This window comes from Gopherus flavomarginatus, chromosome 2 (genome assembly GCF_025201925.1).
Source record: "Gopherus flavomarginatus isolate rGopFla2 chromosome 2, rGopFla2.mat.asm, whole genome shotgun sequence".
NCBI classification, from domain to species: Eukaryota; Metazoa; Chordata; order Testudines; family Testudinidae; genus Gopherus; species Gopherus flavomarginatus.
Genome location: NC_066618.1, coordinates 112,005,363 through 112,025,919, shown reverse-complemented (window position 1 = coordinate 112,025,919; position 20,557 = coordinate 112,005,363). Strand labels below are relative to the sequence as shown.

The following is a 20,557-nucleotide window of genomic DNA, read 5'->3' as shown; positions in this document are numbered from 1 at the left end:
GCAATATGATACCATTTGGAGGGAGAGTTTTTGGAAAGAGCTTACAGCTAGAGGATTGGGAGCTAATTGCTTCTGTTTCAGAAGAACTTGGGCAGCTTTTGGCTGCCGAAGACTCTATTGCGGTGCACTAGTCCCTGCCCTCCTGCTCCTTTTTTCTTGAACTAGCTGTCTTCTGGAGCCAGGAGGGCATCTCCACTGACTAAAGAAGGCTTGTGTGTAACTTTCTTAGTTTTCTTCTACTTGTGATTTGATATAACCTCTCTTACTGATACCCTCTTTCCCAGCTTCACTACAGACACAATAGATAGTAAACATCTAAGAAATGGAAACAAAAACAGAAAAGTGCCCAAACCTGCATCTCAATAGACGAATTTCCATGAAAACTGGCACCTAAATTCTTAATAATATATTCTAGGACTATAAAATAAATGCTTTATGGAGGAGATAGCAACTCTTTCAAGTCTATAGCCTGCTACCTTCTTCTTGATGAGAGACATTCTTTCCCTCACACCCCTGATTATGATCCAGTGAAATTATTGTTCCTAGGCACAGTTTGCAGAGAATACTTCATAACTGCAGATGGACAAGGAGTCCCAGTCCAATGAGATCTGCTATGACACTGTACAACTAACAAACAGGGTAACCAATTTTTTATATATGGCATTTCCAGAACTCCTGCAAGTTCCCTAGTACATATATTGAATTTCAGCCCTTTGGCAAATTATTTAATTTAAAATGGTTTGATTTCTCCAATTTGGGAGAGATTTATATAAATTTTAATTTGATGTGCCTGATCCAAAGCCCACTGTAGTCAATGAATGTTGTTGTTACATTTACTTCAGTGGGATTTGGATTAGGCCCTGTAGTTTGTTTGTGTAGTGATTCCGAGAACATCTATTTTCTATGACTCTTGATGCATTAAAGGGAATTGGAGGCAAAGTATTCTAAAAAAGTGCAATATTTCAAAAAGTACCATATGCTCCTAAAAGTGAAATGTTTTTACTTAGCAAAAAATTAAGGCAGCAAAAGACCTGTCCCCCAAACCCCTACATCTTATAAACATTAGGATTTGAGGGAGAGTAAATTGGTTAATGAATTGGGGCCTGTGCTGTTATCTAGCCAGTATAATTGGCTAGGTATGCACAAGTTGACAGTTTCATTAAATGCTACAATTCATAATACCCTTTGTTTAATATATCAATTTTTAAACACGTTTATACCTTGGCACACAGTTGAAGGAAGAATGCTGCAATGTAATTTCCCCATTATTTAGGAAAATATTGCATTAAGGCAACAAATCATTAACGAACACTATTATCTCCTACTTGAATTTGTTTCTCTCTTCCCGCTCTATCCTTTGCAACCTCTCTTCTCTCTCCTGACGTCGCCTCTCTCTTTCCGCTGCCAAGGATTCTTGGTGCTGCCGATAAGATGATGTAAGGAGACCACCCAATGCTGGCCTGCAGACCAAAGAGGATCACATTTCACAGTGCCACTTTTATTGATTATACAGACAGAAATTGTTAACAGTCATGAGTTAGTCAGAAATACATTACCGACACACGGAATGACATGGAAATATTCATTCAAAGATGCATCAAAACACTGACATAATATGCCCTTGCTACCTACAACTTTATTAAGCTGTGATGACCTTAAAAGCTGCCTCTTTCAACTGCAGTATCACTTAAATCAGCTATACACCATTATGGCTCTAACTGAAAGGTCGAACTCCATAATGGGATTCTGAAATAAAAATAGAAGTGCAACACTTTGCTGGCACTTCCAAACGTTATGCAACGATGCTTCAAAAACTAATGTATCAAACACCAAAGGAATACTGTATACTGAGAAGCAATATTAAAAGATGATAGAACTACATTTTGGAATCTGAATGCAATTTAGGATGAGGCTTATTAATACTTGCCATTATGTTGCTAAATTCATGAATTTTGTCATCTTAGCAGTTGCTGCAATAGCAATAGGAATCCTTTGCTGAGCTATATTGTAATCTGGACCTTTCAGGTTAGTAAGTACAGGAACAAATCAGTAAAACATACTGGAAAGTACTAATGATTTTGACCTTGGTTCATTAAAAGGCACAAAGGGCTTATTTTTGCTATATGAAGTTTATTACTTGATTGTTAGACAGTATACTATCAGAGTGCAACAGAGCTAAGTCACACTATTAGTAATAGGTATCAACTCTTTAGCTCTTGTTCAACTGTCTGCTAAAATAGAATCAAAGGATCAAGCAGAGCTGAGTAAGTTTCCAGCCAAACAACATGGTCCCTTTCATCAAGGATGAACAGTGGCTGCAGCTGGTAGAAACCAAAGCAACCACTTCTGGAGGATTTATCAGATGCTAGCTTTGCAAGATAGACTGCTACTGTAATTAGTGGATACATTTAACGAGTAGTCATCATTGAAAGCAGATGTGAGTTCTCCAGTCTTTGGCCAGGTCTACACACAGTTTTTGTACAGTATAACTATTTTGGTTAGGGGTGTGTTGTTTTACCAAAGTAGTTATATACTAGTACAAGCCCTCATGTATATACAGTTATATAAATGTGCCTTATACCAGTACAGCTTATTCCCCTTCCCAAACAGAAATAGCTATCCAGGTATAAAGCACCTTTATACTAATCGAACTGCATCTACGGGTATAGCTACACTTGAAATTTCAAGTGTGAGTGTGGTCGGAGCGCCAGCGCTGGGAGAGAGCTCTCCCAGCGCTGCACGTAAACCACATCCCTTACGGGTGTAGCTTGCAGTGTTGTAAAGTGCCAGTGCAGCCAAGCCCTACATTAAGTTGGATTGCAGTGCTTTAACTATACTGGTAGAGTTAAAGTGGTATACCCTTGCGTGTAGACAAGCCCTTGTTCAGTTCATAAATGATTGTAATGTGAGCTTTGGAATGAGTCATCAGCAGTCATAAAGAAAGGAATCCCTTCTCTGAAAAGAAACTAACTTGCCTAATCCTTTCAGAGTCACAAACTTAGCAGTACAAGAGCAAATGTACTTCCACTGCCTTTACAAACTCAGATACTCTCCTTCTATTTATCATTGCTCTAAGCACTGTACTGTCTAGGCATTCAATCTCTAGCACCCATTGATTCACAGGTGGAGGCAATAGCAGCAAAAGACCAAACTATTCCTGTAAATATATCTTTCTTGTCTGTCTGTGTTTAGACAAAGAGGAATCCTGCAGAAGACAGACGTTTTGGCCACATTGGCAGCAGGTCAGTGTAAGTATAATTTCAATAATTTCATTAAATTCAATTTCAACATGTCATAGTCCACCCAGATAAACATTACATAAGGGGCTATAAAACTTGATATCTTGTAAACCTTGTTTCTGGCACTCTGGTGAAGCTACAGTAACAATGCTGGATCACACTGAAAATCATAAAAAACTCCAATAATCTACAACACTAGCTCCCCCCCCAAATAAAAATGAAAATAAAAAACCAAAAACTGATAGTCCAGCTTGCATGGTAAATCTTTCCTTGGAATGTATTTTAAACAGATTATGACCTTTGACTTTCAACCCACCCTCAAAAAGAGCTTGGAGCAAGAATTAAAGATTCAAAAGGCTACAGCTCTATCACCTAACATGGTATGAAATGCTCTGTTGAATAATGGTTACAGTATATCACTCAAGGACTGCTCTAAGAATGGTCAAACTGGGCAGTGTCTCAGGTATAAACATCTGTACATGAAACGAGAGAAAAGGCAAAATTGTGAGTTGACTGTTTTCCATCAGTTCAGTTCTGTTTTGTGCAATCACTTGAAACCCCAAGTAGCTGCCTTGAAGGCTGAAATCTCAAGATACAGCCAAGGGCAGTTACAACTGATTGAAACCTGAAGAAACACTAGAAGCAGATCAAGGAAAAAGACCAGACAGCAACCGTGAGACTGTAAGCTTTTTGGCTGGGAGTATCTTTTTACTACGTTTGTACAACATCAGCATAAACTGGAGCCCAACCTCTTTGACTGAGGTCTCTGGGCACATAATACAAATGAATAATACAATAAGTAATACAAATAAATAATAACTATCCAGAGGATCAGGGACATACTTATGCGGAGGTAAGGAGTTTGGTCCCTGACAGAAGACTGAAACTCAGACCTACCCCTAAAATTCTTCTGTGAGATCTAAGGAGTTCACAGCCAAGTCATCATTAATAGCAACAACTATAATTGTTAATAACAACTACTACTTCATTATTTGGAATTATGTTAGCTAGGTCAAAATTACAAGAGCTATCAGGCATCATACTTCAGAGCATAAGTTGATCACTAGCTGGGATCAGAAAAATACTCCTCTTCCCCAAGCGATGATATAATATTTCCCCAAAGATGCACTGTGAGTGTATTATGCCTTCTCTGGTGTGTATCAGGTATTGACCACTGTCAAAGACAGAGTAGTATGCTTGATATATATTTGGTGTGTTTCAGTATGCAATTTCCTATGCTCTAAAATATTCTGGTCTGGAATTCAGTCTTATCAACTCCCAACCCCAATATGAGTTGTGACTACATTTTAATAAGTTTTAATATGCAATAATCTTGTACTAAATTATGTACATGGAACTTGAATCACAATTCCCTGGACCTCCTGATTTTATCCAGAGACACACCGACTCCATGCAACATACTTCAATGATACTTCACAACAATCTGGTGTGACACATGGCACTTCAACTTTAAAGAGTAGTTGCCAATGCTACATGAATACATAGCTTTTATGTTGGTATGTAGGTGGAACACAGACAGCATGACAAGCAAGTGGAACAAGCTGTCGGGTCTGTAATTCACTTGAAATAATATTTTAAATAATAATGATTTTAAAAAGAGATTTGTCTTAAAATGGCATAGTAGCAATGAGGCTCAAGATAAAGTTTTTCCCTTGCTGAAATCTCATAGTGAGGTGTAACATGACCATGTAGAATGGTTGAGACACGTCAATAAATGGTCTTGGTGTATTATTGTTATTATTCCTATTAGCTAATATATACACACATTATGATGGCTGGTTTCATATATGACCAATTAGTAGAGGTGCAATTCCAAACGCACAGTTGAAGAGCGTCTTTATTCTGACAACTATTTTCAGTCTTCTACATTCACTAGAGGCAGAGGGAAATAAAGAGACTAGCTTGGTCTGACGTGACAGCCAGCAGAATCTAAACAAGCTTATGCTTCTAAATACAGGAACATCTGAAAGGGCACTCCCACCACAGAAAGTATATCCAGATAAAATGAGTGGCAGGAAAATATTATAATAGTGGCCAGAAGTCTAAATTCCTCCTGAAAATTTGTGATTTGTAACCATTATTATACACCAAGATATTGGGGGCAAAGAGGCCATTACCATTATCTTGTTGGAAGAAAACAGGAGAGAGGTAACAGAGGAAGGGAAACCGTTTGTGTAAATGAGGACTTTGGACAATGTAAAAGGAAAAAGCCATCTTCAAGTCAAAACTCTTTTAAAGAACCACCTAACTAAACTGACCCATTACATTTGCTACAATTCAATTTCAATGCACCACATTCTGTTTTGTTACTTTATCACATGTATACTCTAGAAGGCTGTCATCAGGAGGAGGGAGAAAACTTGTTCACCTTAGCCTCTAATGATAGAACAAGAAGCAATGGGCTTAAACCGCAGCAAGGGAGATTTAGGTTAGACATTAGGAAAAAGTTCCTAACTGTCAGGGTGGTTAAACACTGGAATAAATTGTCTAGTGAGGTTGTTGAATCTCCATCTCTGGAGTTATTTAAGAGTAGGTTAGATAAATGTCTATCAGGGATGGTCTAGACAGTATTTGGTCCTGCCATGAGGGCAGGGGACTGGACTCGATGACCTCTCGAGGTCCCTTCCAGTCCTAGAGTCTATGAATCTATGAATACTTCAGTTTAACCATTTTATGACAATACTCCATCATATACTAGTAAATACTATATAATAGTTTGTGAAAGTGAAAATGCCTTAAGAATCTGGGACCTTTGCTATTAAATCTTTGAGAATTGAGGTGAGGGAATAGGTCTTATTGCAAGAGTTGTTGGATTGGCAAAGTGTGAATTACCACTGCAGATATATTAGCTAAATCTTCTTCAGTGGTCACCTTTTCTTCACTGCCAGCAGAGCAGAAAATCTTAAATTTATCAAATGAATCTAAGTCTGTTATTTCATTTAATTTTTGCAAAGAACACAAGATACAAAGGTATATAATGACAGCAGAAAAAAATCAGAAGGTTGATATTCAGGATTTTTCATAATTTAACTATGACCAGAATCATTAATAATCTTTATAAATAAGCCCTAATTATTCATTTTCCACCATATTCCTGCTCCTGCAGTCATGAAAATATTATGAAGGGAGAACATGACCAGACTGCTAGTCTGAAATAGACCTCACACAAGTCTAAATGTCTCTTGGCTCTAACATAATAAACCCACTGCCCAGCCTAGAAAGAGACCAAAGGGGAGCTGGAGCTGCCAAGAGCCATACTGCTCTTTACCGTTATGGATATTATATCTGTGTGTGACAGGGCAAATTCAAAAGTGTGTTGATATAACAATTTGCGAACAGACTAAACATAACTTGGGAAATCTTTACAAAAATTCTCTTGAAAACAAACAAAAATTAGAGAGATAAAGCTACAGATTAATATTTCCTTTGAAAGAGAAACTTGAGAAAACCAGAAGAAAAAGAACTGATTAATGTCAGACTTTTAACTGGCCTGCAAGGCTATGTAAAATGAAGCCACGACAGGGTAGGCACAGTAGTTCAGGGTCAGTGGGCACCCAGGACAACGGTTTCCATTGCCAAAGACTTTCCTTTACACACAGACTATTATTCAGAATGAATAACCCACACACTTTTTGTATCAATGTAACTATTTTGGTTAGGGTGTGATTTTTCTACTGACAGTTATACCAGGGCAGCCCCTAGTTTGGATGCAGTATAAAACTGCCTTATTCTTTATCAGTATATTCCTCTCCCCATAAATTAGGAATAAGTTAAAGCACTATATCTGCATTCATACTAGGCAGTCTGTACTGCTTTAACTATACCAATATTGTTAAAGCAGGGACCACAATCCTGCAGATGTACAGAGGTGCTTAACTTTAACTCAATGGGATTATTCATGTGATTGAAGTTAAGCAAATATGCAAATCTTTGCAGATCGGGACCAAAATTAGCAAACATTAGATATGTGTCTGAAATGCAAATTGCTATTCTTCTCTTAATGTATTCACAGTTCACCTTCATAGCACCAAGATACAGGAGGGTGTCTTTTGCCAGTCTTCAACAAATGCCTTTGCCTACACTGTGAGGCACAGAAGGCCGCAACCCGGGGATGACCACTGAAACAAGTATTGTCATGTCTTGATGTTATTTTAATATAGCAAGTTCAGCAGAACTTCACTAACCTGCACTACTGCTTGAGAGAGCCACTGCAAGTCACTGAATTCTGTGAGTAAATACACACAAAAATAGTGTCTCACAAGACCTAGTTTGTTCGTACAATTGAAAACCATGATCTGGTTTTAATTAAGATAAGACTTTATCATGTACAAAGTGCTGTAGCATATTTTGCAAAAATAATGAAGCTCTGGTAATAAGGAGACCTTCCTACAGCTTCCAAGCTATTAAATCCATTTATAAGGAAGGAAGGCAGTGTCATTTTTTATGTGAATCATATACAATGAACAGAGGAAGCGCAGAGGCTCTACCTTCTTAGATATTCTGACAATGCCTAGCACATTTGGGGCTTTACTGGACTATAATTACAAGCAAGTTTATTCTGTAAATTGTTCAGAGTTTAATTCAAATAATTCATTTAAAATTTTTCCTTGTGTTTTGAGCATATCTCAGTAGAATTACCACCAAAAACATGAGGAAGGAGGGAAGCTTTTGGTAAATCTGGGTCCATGCATGCTTTTAAGTGGAAACCTGGCAAAATTTAGTGGTTTTGACCTGAAATAAAGCTGAATTTGGCTTCTGAGAGTTATTTTTCCCTTCAGTTTTTGTGTTTTTAAAATCTGAAATGAAGTTTAGTTCACCTGGGTGTGAAGAGAAACCAGAAAAAGGTCTGCACAAAACCCTGCTAACCTAAACTGCTGAGCTCAGTACACCTCTGCTCTCACTATTGCTCTCTGATGGATGGGCTGTTCCCAACACTGAGTTGGTGTTAAAACTAGGGGCTAAATTCTCCCCCACGATGAGCACAGCAAACCACTTCAAATCTCTTCTGCTTTTCTGACATACCCAAACCACCTTAATGTCCCCCAAAAGTTGTTGGTGGGAGTTACATATTGTAACAGTGCCAACTCACCACCACAGCACCTCCTGCTGGTTGTGCTGAGAATTAGCTCTCTTGGACCACCAGGGCACCTTTCACTAGCAGTGTCTCACTCGCCGTTATTTCTGCTTCCTTCACCGTCTCCACCATCTGGACCCGCATTGCTCCTGGACTGCCATGTCCTCTTTGGGACACTGCCCTCCAGCTGTGCCCCAGCCTGCTGTCTCCCCCCTTTCAGGGGACAGGCAGTCCTCAGTCCTTCCACTTGCTTCAGTGGCTAACTGCAGTCTCTAGTCTAGCCCCTGGTTTCAGGGGCAAACTGCTGTCTGGATTTAGGCCACTCTCCTCATTGGCAATTAGGGGTAAATGGGGGAGGGGACCAGGCCTGTCCCCTACTCTGGGTCCCGGCCCAGGGACCCTATAGCTGGCAGCCACTTACTGCCCCTCCTCCTATTCTCGCAGCCTACTTTCCGTGGGCCACTTCCGCCATAGCCCTAGCACCTTCCCTGCCCTTGCTTCAGAGCTTCCATCTGGCCATGGTCAGCCAAGAGCTCTCCTATTGCGCCACTACCCTGCCCAACACTGCAGTATCTCCGGTGCTCCTCCGCAGATAGTCCTTCTCCCCTGTCCTCAGGGAGAGACTGCCCCTTGTGCAGCTGAGCAGTCCTTTATATATGAAGTGCTCCAACAAGCCTTCTCCTTATTGGCTCTCCCAATAAACCCTTTCCTGATTGGCTGGGTTCTGTGCAGCCTCTCCAAGGCTGCCTTAACCCTTCTCCTGCCTGTGTGGGGCAGCCACCCCACCACAAAACACATAAGTAGAACAGAATACTGTTCATACATATTAAAGGACAGAACGAGAAGAGCTTTCAACCCCAAATTTGAAGTCACCAAACAGTTTCTAACAAAAGCGCAATAATGATCTAACTATCAGGGAAATACCATCAACTGATCCCCACTACCACATGGAAAGCACTATTTTTAAAGGGCTGTGAATCATATAGCTTCAGTTCATCTGCAAATTTGACACCATCAGCTCAGGATTAAACAAAGACTGAGAATGGCTTGCCAACTACAAAACCAGTTTCTCCTCCCTTGGTTTTCACACCTCAGCTGCTAGAACAGGGCCTCATCCTCCCTGACTGAACTAACCTCGTTATCTCTAGCTTGCTTGCATATACATAGCTGCCCCTGGAAATTTCCACTACATGCATTCGACGAAGTGGGTATTCACCCACGAAAGCTCATGCTCCAAAACGTCTGTTAGTCTATAAGGTGCCACAGGATTCTTTGCTGCTTTTACAGATCCAGACTAACATGGCTACCCCTCTGATAGTTTGTTTGGTTTCATATATTTCCAGTTTTTCCTTAATGTTCAACTACAACAGTGGGAATAGATAGTGCTGGAGTGGGGATTAGCAGTGGAAGTCTAATCAAAAAAAGTCAGTTTTGAGAACTGCCACGAAATTTCCTCCACCAGCACTTCCCGGGTGGTGTAGCCAATTACAGGAACAGTTAGTTTTAATAGAAAACTAAACCAAGAGCCATTTAACATTGTCAAGTATGCTTTTTTATAAGGCACTAAAACCGTTTAAAGATGTACCCAGATTGCCAGGAAATCATTGTTGCAGGCACCTGGGGACAGGAGGGTACTCCAGGGAAAATATTTACAGGCTTTGGCTGCATTTCCTGCTTAAGCTTATAGTAGGGTATTTAAAATATCACTACAGTTAGTTGAGAAAAGATTTCCATATCATTTTACTCCAGTAAGCTTATTTATCCCATGTGTTTATGAACTTCTGTTATGGGAATACAATGGCTGGATAACTCTGATGATGTATTCTGTTGAACTGTATTTAAATACGGTGCATATCAAAGCAGCCAATCAGAATATTGGATTGAACAATAAATATTCAATGCCATATTTTACAGGAGCCCAGTGAGAATATATTGTATCATAGGGTCAGATGGTACAAACCCAGGTGTTCTAATACAATGGTTCTCAAACTTCATTCCACTGCGACCCCCTTCCGACAACAAAAATTACTACACAACCCCAGGAGGAGGGACCAAAGCCTCAGCCTGTCTGAGCACCGCCGGAGAGTATGGAGTGGATGAATGGACTATAAGGTGGATAGAAAGCCAGATAGATTGTCAGGCTCAATGGGTAGTGATCAACTGCTTGATATCTAGTTGGTAGCCAGTATCAAGCAGAGTGGCCCAGGGGTCGGTCCTGGGGCTGGTTTTGTTCAACATCTTCATTAATGATCTGGATGATGGGATGACTGCACCCTCGGCAAAATTCATAGATGACACTAAGCTAGGGGGAGAGATAGATACACTGGAGGGTAGGGAGAGGGTCCAGAGTGACCTAGACAAATTGGATGACTGGGCCAAAAGAAATTTGATGAGGTTCAACAAGGACAAGTGCAGAGTCCTGCACTTAAGACAGAAGAATCCCATGCACTGCTACAGGCTGGGGACCAACCAGCTAAGCGGCAGTTCTGCAGAAAAGGATCTTGGGATTTCAGTGGACGAGAAGCTGTATATGAGTCAACAGTGTGCTCTTGTTGCCAAGAAGGCTAACAGCATATTCGGCTGTATTAGTAGGAGCACTGCCAGCAGATTGAGGGAAGTGATTATTCCCCTCAATAGTAGTTATCAGTGGTTCACAGTCAAGCTGGAAAGGCATATTGAGTGAGACCACATCTGGAGTATTGCATCCAGTTTTGGGCCACCCACTACAGAAAGGATGTGAACAAATTGGAGAAAGTCCAGCAGAGGGCAACGGAAATGATTAAGGGGCTGGGGCATATGACTTACGAGAAGAGGCGGAGGGAACTGGGTTTATTTAGTCTGCAGAAGGGAAGAGTGAGGGGGGATTTGATAGCAGCTTCAACTACCTGAAGGGGATTCCAAAGACGATGGAGCTCGGCTGTTCTCAGTGGTGGCTGATGACAGAACAAGGAGCAATGGTCTCAAGTTGCAGTGAAGGGAGGTCTAGGTTGGATATTAGGAAACACTATTTCACTAGGAGGGTGCTGAAGCACTGGAATGGGTTACCTAGGGAGGGGATGGAATCTCCATCCTTAGAGGTTTTTTAAGACCTGTCTTGACAGAGCCTTGACTGGGATGATTTAGTTGGGGTTGGTCGTGCTTTGAGCAGGGGGTTGGACTAGATGACCTCCTGAGGTCTTTTCCAGCCCTAATCTTCTTTGAGGCGGCTTAGTTGCTATGAAAAATATGAAATCTCATTAGAACCAATTACTTACATCAGGGGATTGGAAAGTAGCAAAAATTATATATATATTTTATTGGCTCACTGAAAGAGGAGCTCTGATAGATTTGTGAGGCACAGTTATCCTTTCCAGAAGTCATTCTGGTTAAACTCTTTCAGATCTTCTAGATTTTTTACAGTTCTAGTTTTCATGACCATTTCAGGCAGTTTATCAGGGAAAAAATTAAGGTTTACTAATCTTTAACCTATAGGAGATCCAAGAAATTAAAGATTAGTAAACCTTAATTTTTTCCCTGATAAACTGCCTGAAATGGTCATGAAAACTAGAACTGTAAAAAATCTAGAAGATCTGAAAGAGTTTAACCAGAATGACTTCTGGAAAGGATAACTGTGCCTCACAAATCTATCAGAGCTCCTCTTTCAGTGAGCCAATAAAATAGTGGATAAAGGCGAATTAACTGATGTAATTTATTTAGACTTCCAAAATGTCTTTAAGAAACTCCCTCACAAGGGGCTACTAAATAGGGTGTGACATGCAAAGTACTGCCACAGATCAGAAAATGGATACAAGATAGGAAACAAAACAGAGGAATAAATAAGTTTATTTTCACTATAGCAAAATGTTTATAGCAGGCTGCACAAGGTTCTGTCCTAACACAGGTGTTGTTTAATGTATTTGTTAGTGATTTGGAAAATGGAGTGAGTCACGATGTGGTAAAATCTGCATATGACACAAAATTATTTATGTTAATCAAGACTGGAGAAGACCTGGGAGAACTTCAGAAGGATCAGACAGAGTTTGCAGCCACGTTTGCAGCCACATCTGCAGGAGAAGCCTGGGCTGCCTGGAGAATTGTGCAGCAGCCAAACATGGGGAAGCTGGGCAGCTGAGCCACTGAAGCAGATCACAGGCTCCTCCTTCTATCGTACACTGAGTTGGAGGAAGAAGGTTCAGAGCTGGGCTGCCTGAATCATCAACCCCCATGGAGATTGCCTCCCTGGGGAACCCAGCGAAAAAACTCTTATTGTTGTAAATAATCATTGTCTAGTTTTAGATTAAATGAGCCATAGCTGTATGTTTTTTGTAGGGGCAGGGGAATAGACTGGAAGCCTATTTTATGGCAATGGAATCAATTAAGCAGTAGCACAGCAGCCAGCAAACAGAGCTAGACACAGGGGAGTTTGAGTGGAGATCTGTTAGAGGACAAGGGAGGCAAAACACCTGTTCCTTAAGTGCTGTGAGTGAGTTCTTGAGAGTGTGTTTGCTTGTTTTTTTGTTTTTGTTTTAGTTTGCAGGGGAAGTTAGGGGCCAGTGTGCAGTGAGAGAAGCACAGCCTTTGATAACAGTAGAGGCATGATTAGGGGGTGGGACTTTCCAGATTCTGGGGCCTATAAAGGCAGTCAAGCAACCAACCAGTGGAACAGGAGCCAGCAAAAAGAGCCAGAAGAATAGGCAGGCCCATCACTAGAGCTGATCCAGAGAACAGAAGGGTGTGCTATCTGACTGAAGAAAAGATAAAGGATGTGGACCTCAGGCTGAGGAGGATCCTAATGGGAGCTAGAAAGAATCCACTGATTGTCCTTCATCTGGTAACAAATGATACTGCTAGATTCTTGCTGGAATGCATCAAGAGAGCCTATAACAGGTGAGGGGAAATGCTGAAAGAATTACAGGATTAGGTGATCTTCAGTGGGATTCTACCTGTCACTAGAGGAGGAGAGCAAGGTGAGACAAAATTATGGTATAGATGTCTCTGGCAATGATGTTATAAGGACAACCACTGGGAGGCATTCACAGACAGAGGACTGTTATCATGGAATGAACACCATCTGAATAGGGAGGGAAACAGACTTCTGGGATGGAGACTGGCGCAAGAGATTAAAAAACCTTTACATTTGGAATTTGTGGGAGATGCTCATGTCATGGAAAGTCATGGAACATGGGAGAGATTTCAGAGGACTGGAAAAGAAAAGAGCAAATATAGTGCCAATTTATAAAAAGGGAAATAAGGACAGCCCTGGAATTACCTACCAGTAACTTAACTTCAATGCCTAGAAATAAAATGGAGCAAATAATTAAGCAATCAATTTGCAAACACCTGAAAGAAAATAAGGTGATAAGTAATATTCAGCATGGATTTATCAAGAACAAATCATGTCAAGCCAACCTAGTAGCTTTCTTTGCCAGGGTAACAAGCCCTGTGGATAGGGGGAAGTGGTAGATGTGGTATATCTTGACTTTAGTAAGGCTTCTGATACCGTCTTGCATGACCTTCTCCTAAACAAACTAGGGAAATATAACCTAGATGGAACTACTACAAGGTGGGTGCGTAATTGGTTGGAAAATAGTCCCCAGAGAGTAGTTATCAGTGGTTCACAGTCAAGCTGGAAGGACATATTGAGTGGGGTCCCGCAGAGATCAGTTCTGGGTCCAGTTCTATTCAATATCTTCATCAGTGATTTAGATTATGGCATAGAGAGTACTCTTATAAAGTTTGCAGGGGATACTAAGTTGGGAGGGGTTGAAAGTGGTTTGGAGGATAGGATTAAAATTCAAAATGATCTGGACAAACTGCGAAGTATTCCACTTAGGAAGAAACAATCAGTTGTACACATACAAAATGGAAAATGACTGCCTAGGAAGGAGTACTGCAGGAAGCGATCTGGAGGTGATAGTGGATCACAAGCTAAATCTGAGTCAACAGTGTAACACTGTTGCAAAAAAAGCAAACATTATTCTTGGATGTATCAGCAGGAGTATTGTAAGCAAGACATGAGAAGTAATTCTTCCAGTCTACTCTACACTGATTAGGCCTCAATTGGAGTATTGTGACTAGTTGTGGATGCCATATGTCAGGAAAGATGTGGACAAGCTGGAGAAATTCCAGAGAAGAGCAACAAAAATTACTAAAGGTCTAGAAAACATGGCCGATGAGGGAAGATTGAAAATACTGGTTTTGTGCAGTCTGGAGAAGAGAAAACTGAGAGGGAACATGATGACAGTTTTCAAGTACAGAAAAGGCAGAGGGAGAAAAATTGTTCTTGTTAACCTCTGAGGATAGGACAAGAAGCAATGGGCTTAAACTGCAGCAAGGGCAGTTTAAGTTGGACATTAGGAAAAAATTCCTAACTGTCAGGGTGGTTAAGCACTGGAGTAAATTGTTTAGGGAGATTTTGGAATCTCTATCACTGGAGATGTTTAAAAGCAGGCTAGTAAAGGGTGGTCTAGATAATACTTATACCTGACATGAGTGCAGGAGACCGGACTAGATGACCTCTCAAGGTCCCTTCCAGTCCTACGATTCTATAATCTCCATGGCTGATTCTAACACTGAGTGGGAGAAAAATCAAGTAAGAAAGGATACAGCAATGGAGAAAGGAAAAACAAAAGATAGGAGAATGGACATCAAGAAGAAAGATAGTGCCAATACCAATGACACTAACTGGCAGTAGGATGACTATCTAATAGGATGAGGAATCTGGGCGAAGCTGAGCAGAAACAACTAAGATGTCTGTACATCAATGCAAGGACTCAGGGTAACAAAATGAAATAACTAGAACTACTGGTGCAGGAAGTGAAACCAGATGACATAGGGATAACAGAAGCATGGTGAAATAGTAATCATGGCTGGAGCACAGGTTTGAAGGGTAAGTGTTGTTCAGGAAAGCCAGAAATAAAAGTATAGGTGGTGAAGTGGAATTGTATTTTAATGATGAGGTAGACTGTAAAGAAATTAGAAGCGATGAAATGGATAAATAATCTGTTTGGGTCATAACAACATTGAGGAAGAAAGGTAACAGAGTTTAGGATACTAAACAGAGTTTTGGGGTCTACTATAAAACCAATTTTTGTACAGGATCCAATTTGGATATGGCTAGAGCGTATCATATCCAGGGTACAATTTGGACTAATGAAGAGCTGTGTCCTCTCAATTCTTCAACCTGGGGTGACTTTTACACTGTTTCACTGTGAGAGCAACAACTGTTGCTCTGCTCACACAGAGCCTTCAGCATGTAAGTTACCCCATTATATTGTATGAGTGCTGCAGCCAGTCACCCTTGAATTATACTGCAGATCACTACCAGCAAACTCCCATTCTCAGACTTTCCCCAGAAATCTACATCTTGTGCTGCCTAGACCTCTCTTGGACCATACAAGCTCCTATAAAGCCTGTCATTTTATTAATAGAAAATTATATACAAAAATTGTTACCCCAAATAGAATTTCCCAAATACTTCAAACGAAACACACTGGTTTAGCTAAAATAATATCCTTTTATAGTTAATAAATTTGTTTTAGATTTTAAGTGAATATAAGTAATGATGCATAAAAGTCAGAATTGGTTACAAAAGAGATAAAAGCAAAATGCAACGAATGCCTATCTTAACAAAATGGAGTGAATTCAAAGCAAAGGTCTCTCTCACCATGTTAACTGGCTGAATTTCCTTCAGTCCGAATCTCTCCCACAGTACAATGCTGCTTCCTTTGTTCTTCAGATGTTGTGGATACCATAGGCAGAGAGAAAGGGGGGGGCATAATTTGGGGGTATCTGCTCTCCCTTCTTATAGTTCTTTCTCTTCTTTGAAAAGCATCTCCAGCTGAGGTTCAGGAGACAGAAAGTCTGTGTGGATGGCAACCTCAGCTGTTTCTTTGTCAAGATGTAGATTTTTTTTACCCACTCCCTCTTTCCTGCCAAAGACTGGTCACTTACTTAGGTGATGGTCCATTTGATTTTATTGACACTTGGCTGAGGCATCAACTTACCTTTTATCTCTGGGGAACTGGTTTGTGGCTGCTCCTCAGACAAGGAACATGTCTTAGGCCTTGGCTACACTGGCACTTTACAGCGCTACAACTTTTGCACTCAGGGGTGTGAAAAAACACCCCCCTGAGTGCTGCAAGATACAGCGCTGTAAAGCCTCAGTGTAATCAGTGCCGTAGCATTGGGAGCACGGCTCCCAGTGCTGCAAGCTACACCCGTAAGGGATGTGGTTTACATGCAGCGCTGGGAGAGCTCTCTCCCAGCGCTGGCGCTCCGACTACACTCACACTTCAAAGCGCTGCCGCGGCAGCGCTGCAGCGCTTTGAAATTTCAAGTTTAGCCATACCCTTAGTCAAACCATAAAGAGGAATCTTATAACTTTACATGCAATGTTGCCACATATATATTACCAGGACAATAATGATCAACAAATTATGAGTTTTCAAATAATACATCACAAGGCATACTTTATATAACATTGATCACATTCTTGTGAAAGGGGTGAACACAGGGGTACAGACCATCACATAGACACCTCTTTGATATTTTTAATAAAATAAATACTATTGGGAATTTTGTGATTATGGGAGATGTTAATTTCCTAGATATAGATGGGAGGACAAGTGCTACTAATAATGGTAGGGCCCAGATGTTCCTGGAGGTGATAGTTGAGATTTTTCACCAAATAGTCACTGAACCAACAAGAGGTAATGCCATTTTAAATTTAATATTGGTAAGTAGTGAGAACCTCACAGAAGAACTGGTTGTAGAGGACAGCCTTGGTTCGAGTGATCATGATTTAACTCAGTTTAAACTAAATGGAAGGATAAATAAAAATATGTCTGCAACTGGGGGTCCTTGATTTCGAAAGGGCAAACTTTAAAAAATATAAGGAAATTATACAGGGAAGTGTACTGCATTGAAGAATTCAAGAATAAGAATGTGGAGGAGACTTGGAATTACTTTCAATCAAAGTTCCAGAAGCTATCTGAAGCCTGCATCCCAAGCAAAGGGACAAAATTTGTAAAGAAGGGTTGCAGACCAAATTGGATGAGCAAGCACCTCAAACAAATTATTAGCAGAAAGCCTAAAATGAACGGAAGATGGAAGGGATCAGCAAGTGTATGGAAAAAGTGAAAACTGCTAAAAGCCAAGCAGAGTTGGATCTTGCAAAAGAAACAAAAACCAATAGTAAAAAGTTCTATAGACATATAAATAAAAAGAAAACAAACAAAGAAGAAGTGGGACCATTAAGCACAGAGGATGGAGTTGAGATTAAAGATAACCTTGGAATGGCCTAACACCTAAATGAATACTTTGCTTCAGTTTTTAATAAGGGTAATGAGGACCTTAGGGATAGTGGCAGGGTGGCTAATGAAACACGGCTATGGAAGTTAAAATTACAACATCCAAGGGGTAAGTCATACTCAAACATCTTACTGGGACCAAACTGGGGGACCAAGCTAATCTGCATCCAAGAATATTAAAGTAACTGACACATGAAATTGCAAGCCCAGTAGCAAGAATTTTTAATAAGTGAAGTGAAGTGGCGTGGGCTGCAGGGACGTTCTGGCCACTCCTTCCTGCAGCTCCCATTGGCTGGGAATGGCAAACTACAGCCACTGGGGGCTGCAGGTGGCCGGGCAAATGTAAATAAATTGTCTGGTGGCCTGCCAGCGGATTACCCTGATGGGCTGCATGAGGCCCATGGACCACAGGTTGCCCACCACTGTGTTAGTACCATCATACAAAGCACTGGTGAGACCTAATCTGGAATACTATGTGCAGTTATGGTCTCTCATGTTTAAGAAAGATTAATTCAAACTGGAACAGGTGCAGAGAGATCACCGAGGATCATCAGAGGAATGGAAAACTTACCTTACGGGAGGAGACTTAAGGAGCGTGGCTTGTTTAGCCTAATCAAACGAAGGCTGAGGGGAGATATGATTTTGTTCTCTATAAATACATCAGAGCGATAAATACCAGAGCTGGAGAGGAGTTATTTAAGTGCCAATGCTGACACAAGAACAAATGGATATAAACTGGCCATCAACTAGTTTATGCTTGAAATTAGACAAAGGTTTCTGATCATCACAGGAATGAAGTTCTGGAACAGACTTTCAGGAGAGCAGAGGGGGCAAAGAAAACCAAGTTGTTTCAAGACTGATCTTGAAAAGTTTATGGAGGGAATGGTATGATGAGACTGCCTACTATGGCACGTGGCCCGTCTGTGACTGCTACTAGCAAAAATCCCCAGTGGCTAGAGATGGGGCACTAGACTGGGAGGGCTCTGAGTTACTACAGAGAATTCTTTTCCAGGTATCTGGCTGGTGGGTCTTGCTGATCACAATAGTTGGGGTCAGGAAGGAATCTTCCCCCAAGTCAGATAAGTAGAGACCCTGAGGGTTTTCCACCTTCCTCTGCAGCATGAGGCACAGGGCACTTACTGGTTTAAAGTAGAGTAAAATGGTGGAGTCTCTGTAACTCAAAGTCTTTAAATCGTGATTTGAGGACTTCAGTAACTCAGCCAGAAGTTATAGGTCTATTACAGGTGTGGATGGGTGAGGTTCTGTGGCTTATAATGTGCAGGAGGTCAGACTATATGACCATAATGTTCCCTTTTGCTGTTAAAATCTATGACTCTATAATATTGATGCAAAACATCCAGCCACCAGGGGCAGAAGTATCCAAAGCTGGGACTATTATTTTGCCGGGGGGAGGGGGGGTGGCGAGAGAGAGGTATAAAAACGGGTCCAGGCCAGAACCTCCTTTCCCTCAGAACTGTGCAAGGGAGACCCACCCACACACTCAGGAGGCAGTAGAACCTACATGGTGCCTCCCCTCTCACGTGCAATGTGGGCTGCAGAGAGGAGCCATCAGACACTCCAGCTGGTAGGGGCAGAGGCAGCCAAAGCAGGGACCTTTGGTCCTTTTGACAGTCAGAGAACTTTCTACAGTTTTGACTAGGCTTACTCTAATCTGTGCTCATTGGCTGCTTTCTCAAACCCTCCCGCCCACCTCCCTCACAGTATCTTAATTTCAGCTTCAGTCTGCACCTGCTCCATTCCCCTCATCCCTTTTTCTTTCCCTTTAGTCTGTCCACCTCAACCTAACCTCCTCTCCCAAATAAACAAACAAACTGTGGAATAACATGCTGTTTGCTGCCATCACACTGTTCATTCTGCTTGTGTGTTCTACCCCTTCCTCAACCCTGTTCCTGTCTTGTCTATTTAGAGTGCGAGCTGTTTGGGGAAGGGGCCATCTATTACTGTGTTTGTACAGTGCCTAGCACCCTGGAGCCTTTCTCTTGGTTGGCCCTAAGGTGCTATGGCAATACGTTTAAAAAAATAATTTAGTTCCTATCACAGAATTTAATCCTATTTTACTGGATATTTGGCTGACTATAACCATAAGTACCAACAAAAATATTCGACCACTGAGACATACTTACAAGCAGCTGAGAAGGCTTATTTGACAGTGATGGGTTTCATACCACAACTTCACTATGATTCAGAACAGGGAGGGAAACTTTACGGTAGCAGAGGGCCACAGAAGCCATTAAAACCCTTTGGTAAGCCATACAGAAAAAATATTCAGACTGAGCTGGGTCACAGAGGGGCGCAGTCTTTTAGTAAAGCTGCTGCTGCCATGTACTACTCTGCCTCCCCATTGACACTTATTCTGACTGCCTCATGCTACCTAGCTCCAGTTAGTGCCTTCCCATTGGCTGATTGTGGGGGAGCACAAAGCCATTCCGGTTCTAGCCAGACCCTCCACCAGAGGTGGGGGGAGGGCACATCTCTGTCAATGGGAAAGAAGTAACCAGAGAGGTGTGGCATGAGATAGAGCCAGATCCTATGTCAATGGGCGGCCAGGTGCATGGATTCCCCATGTGGCAGAGTCTGTGTCCATGGTGGAGCAAAGCAGAGGCAGGTACCGACAGCAGCACGACCCATGTGCCAGATCACAATGACACTCAGATTTGGTCCAGCTGCCCCTCTGTTATAGCAGCAGGAAGGGGGCTGAGAAAGGATCTACTGGCATTGGTTACTGTCCCTGCATTGGTAGAGGTGTGCCCTGACCTTCCCACGCTGGGCGAGGAGGGATTGGTCACAATCAGTTTGGCGGTGGGAGCTGGGAACCAATGACAGCAACAAGAGCCAGGAGATGTGGGGTAGAGCCCCCTCCCCTACATGAGTGACAGAGAGGTGGTTGGGCCATTGAGTGACTTTGCAACCCA

The 20,557-nt window shown here is 41.5% G+C and overlaps 1 protein-coding gene across 11 annotated transcripts in view; it reads right to left on the bottom strand.

Annotated features, from left to right (window-relative positions):
• FHOD3 (formin homology 2 domain containing 3) overlaps nt 1-20,557 on the bottom strand; it is a 657,808-nt gene that overhangs the window by 133,917 nt on the left and 503,334 nt on the right. For all 11 annotated transcript variants that reach the window (XM_050937644.1, XM_050937645.1, XM_050937647.1 and 8 more), the window contains one exon: nt 1,326-1,460. In XM_050937644.1, coding sequence (XP_050793601.1) covers nt 1,326-1,460 — 135 coding nt within the window. The remainder of the gene's footprint in view (nt 1-1,325; nt 1,461-20,557) is intronic.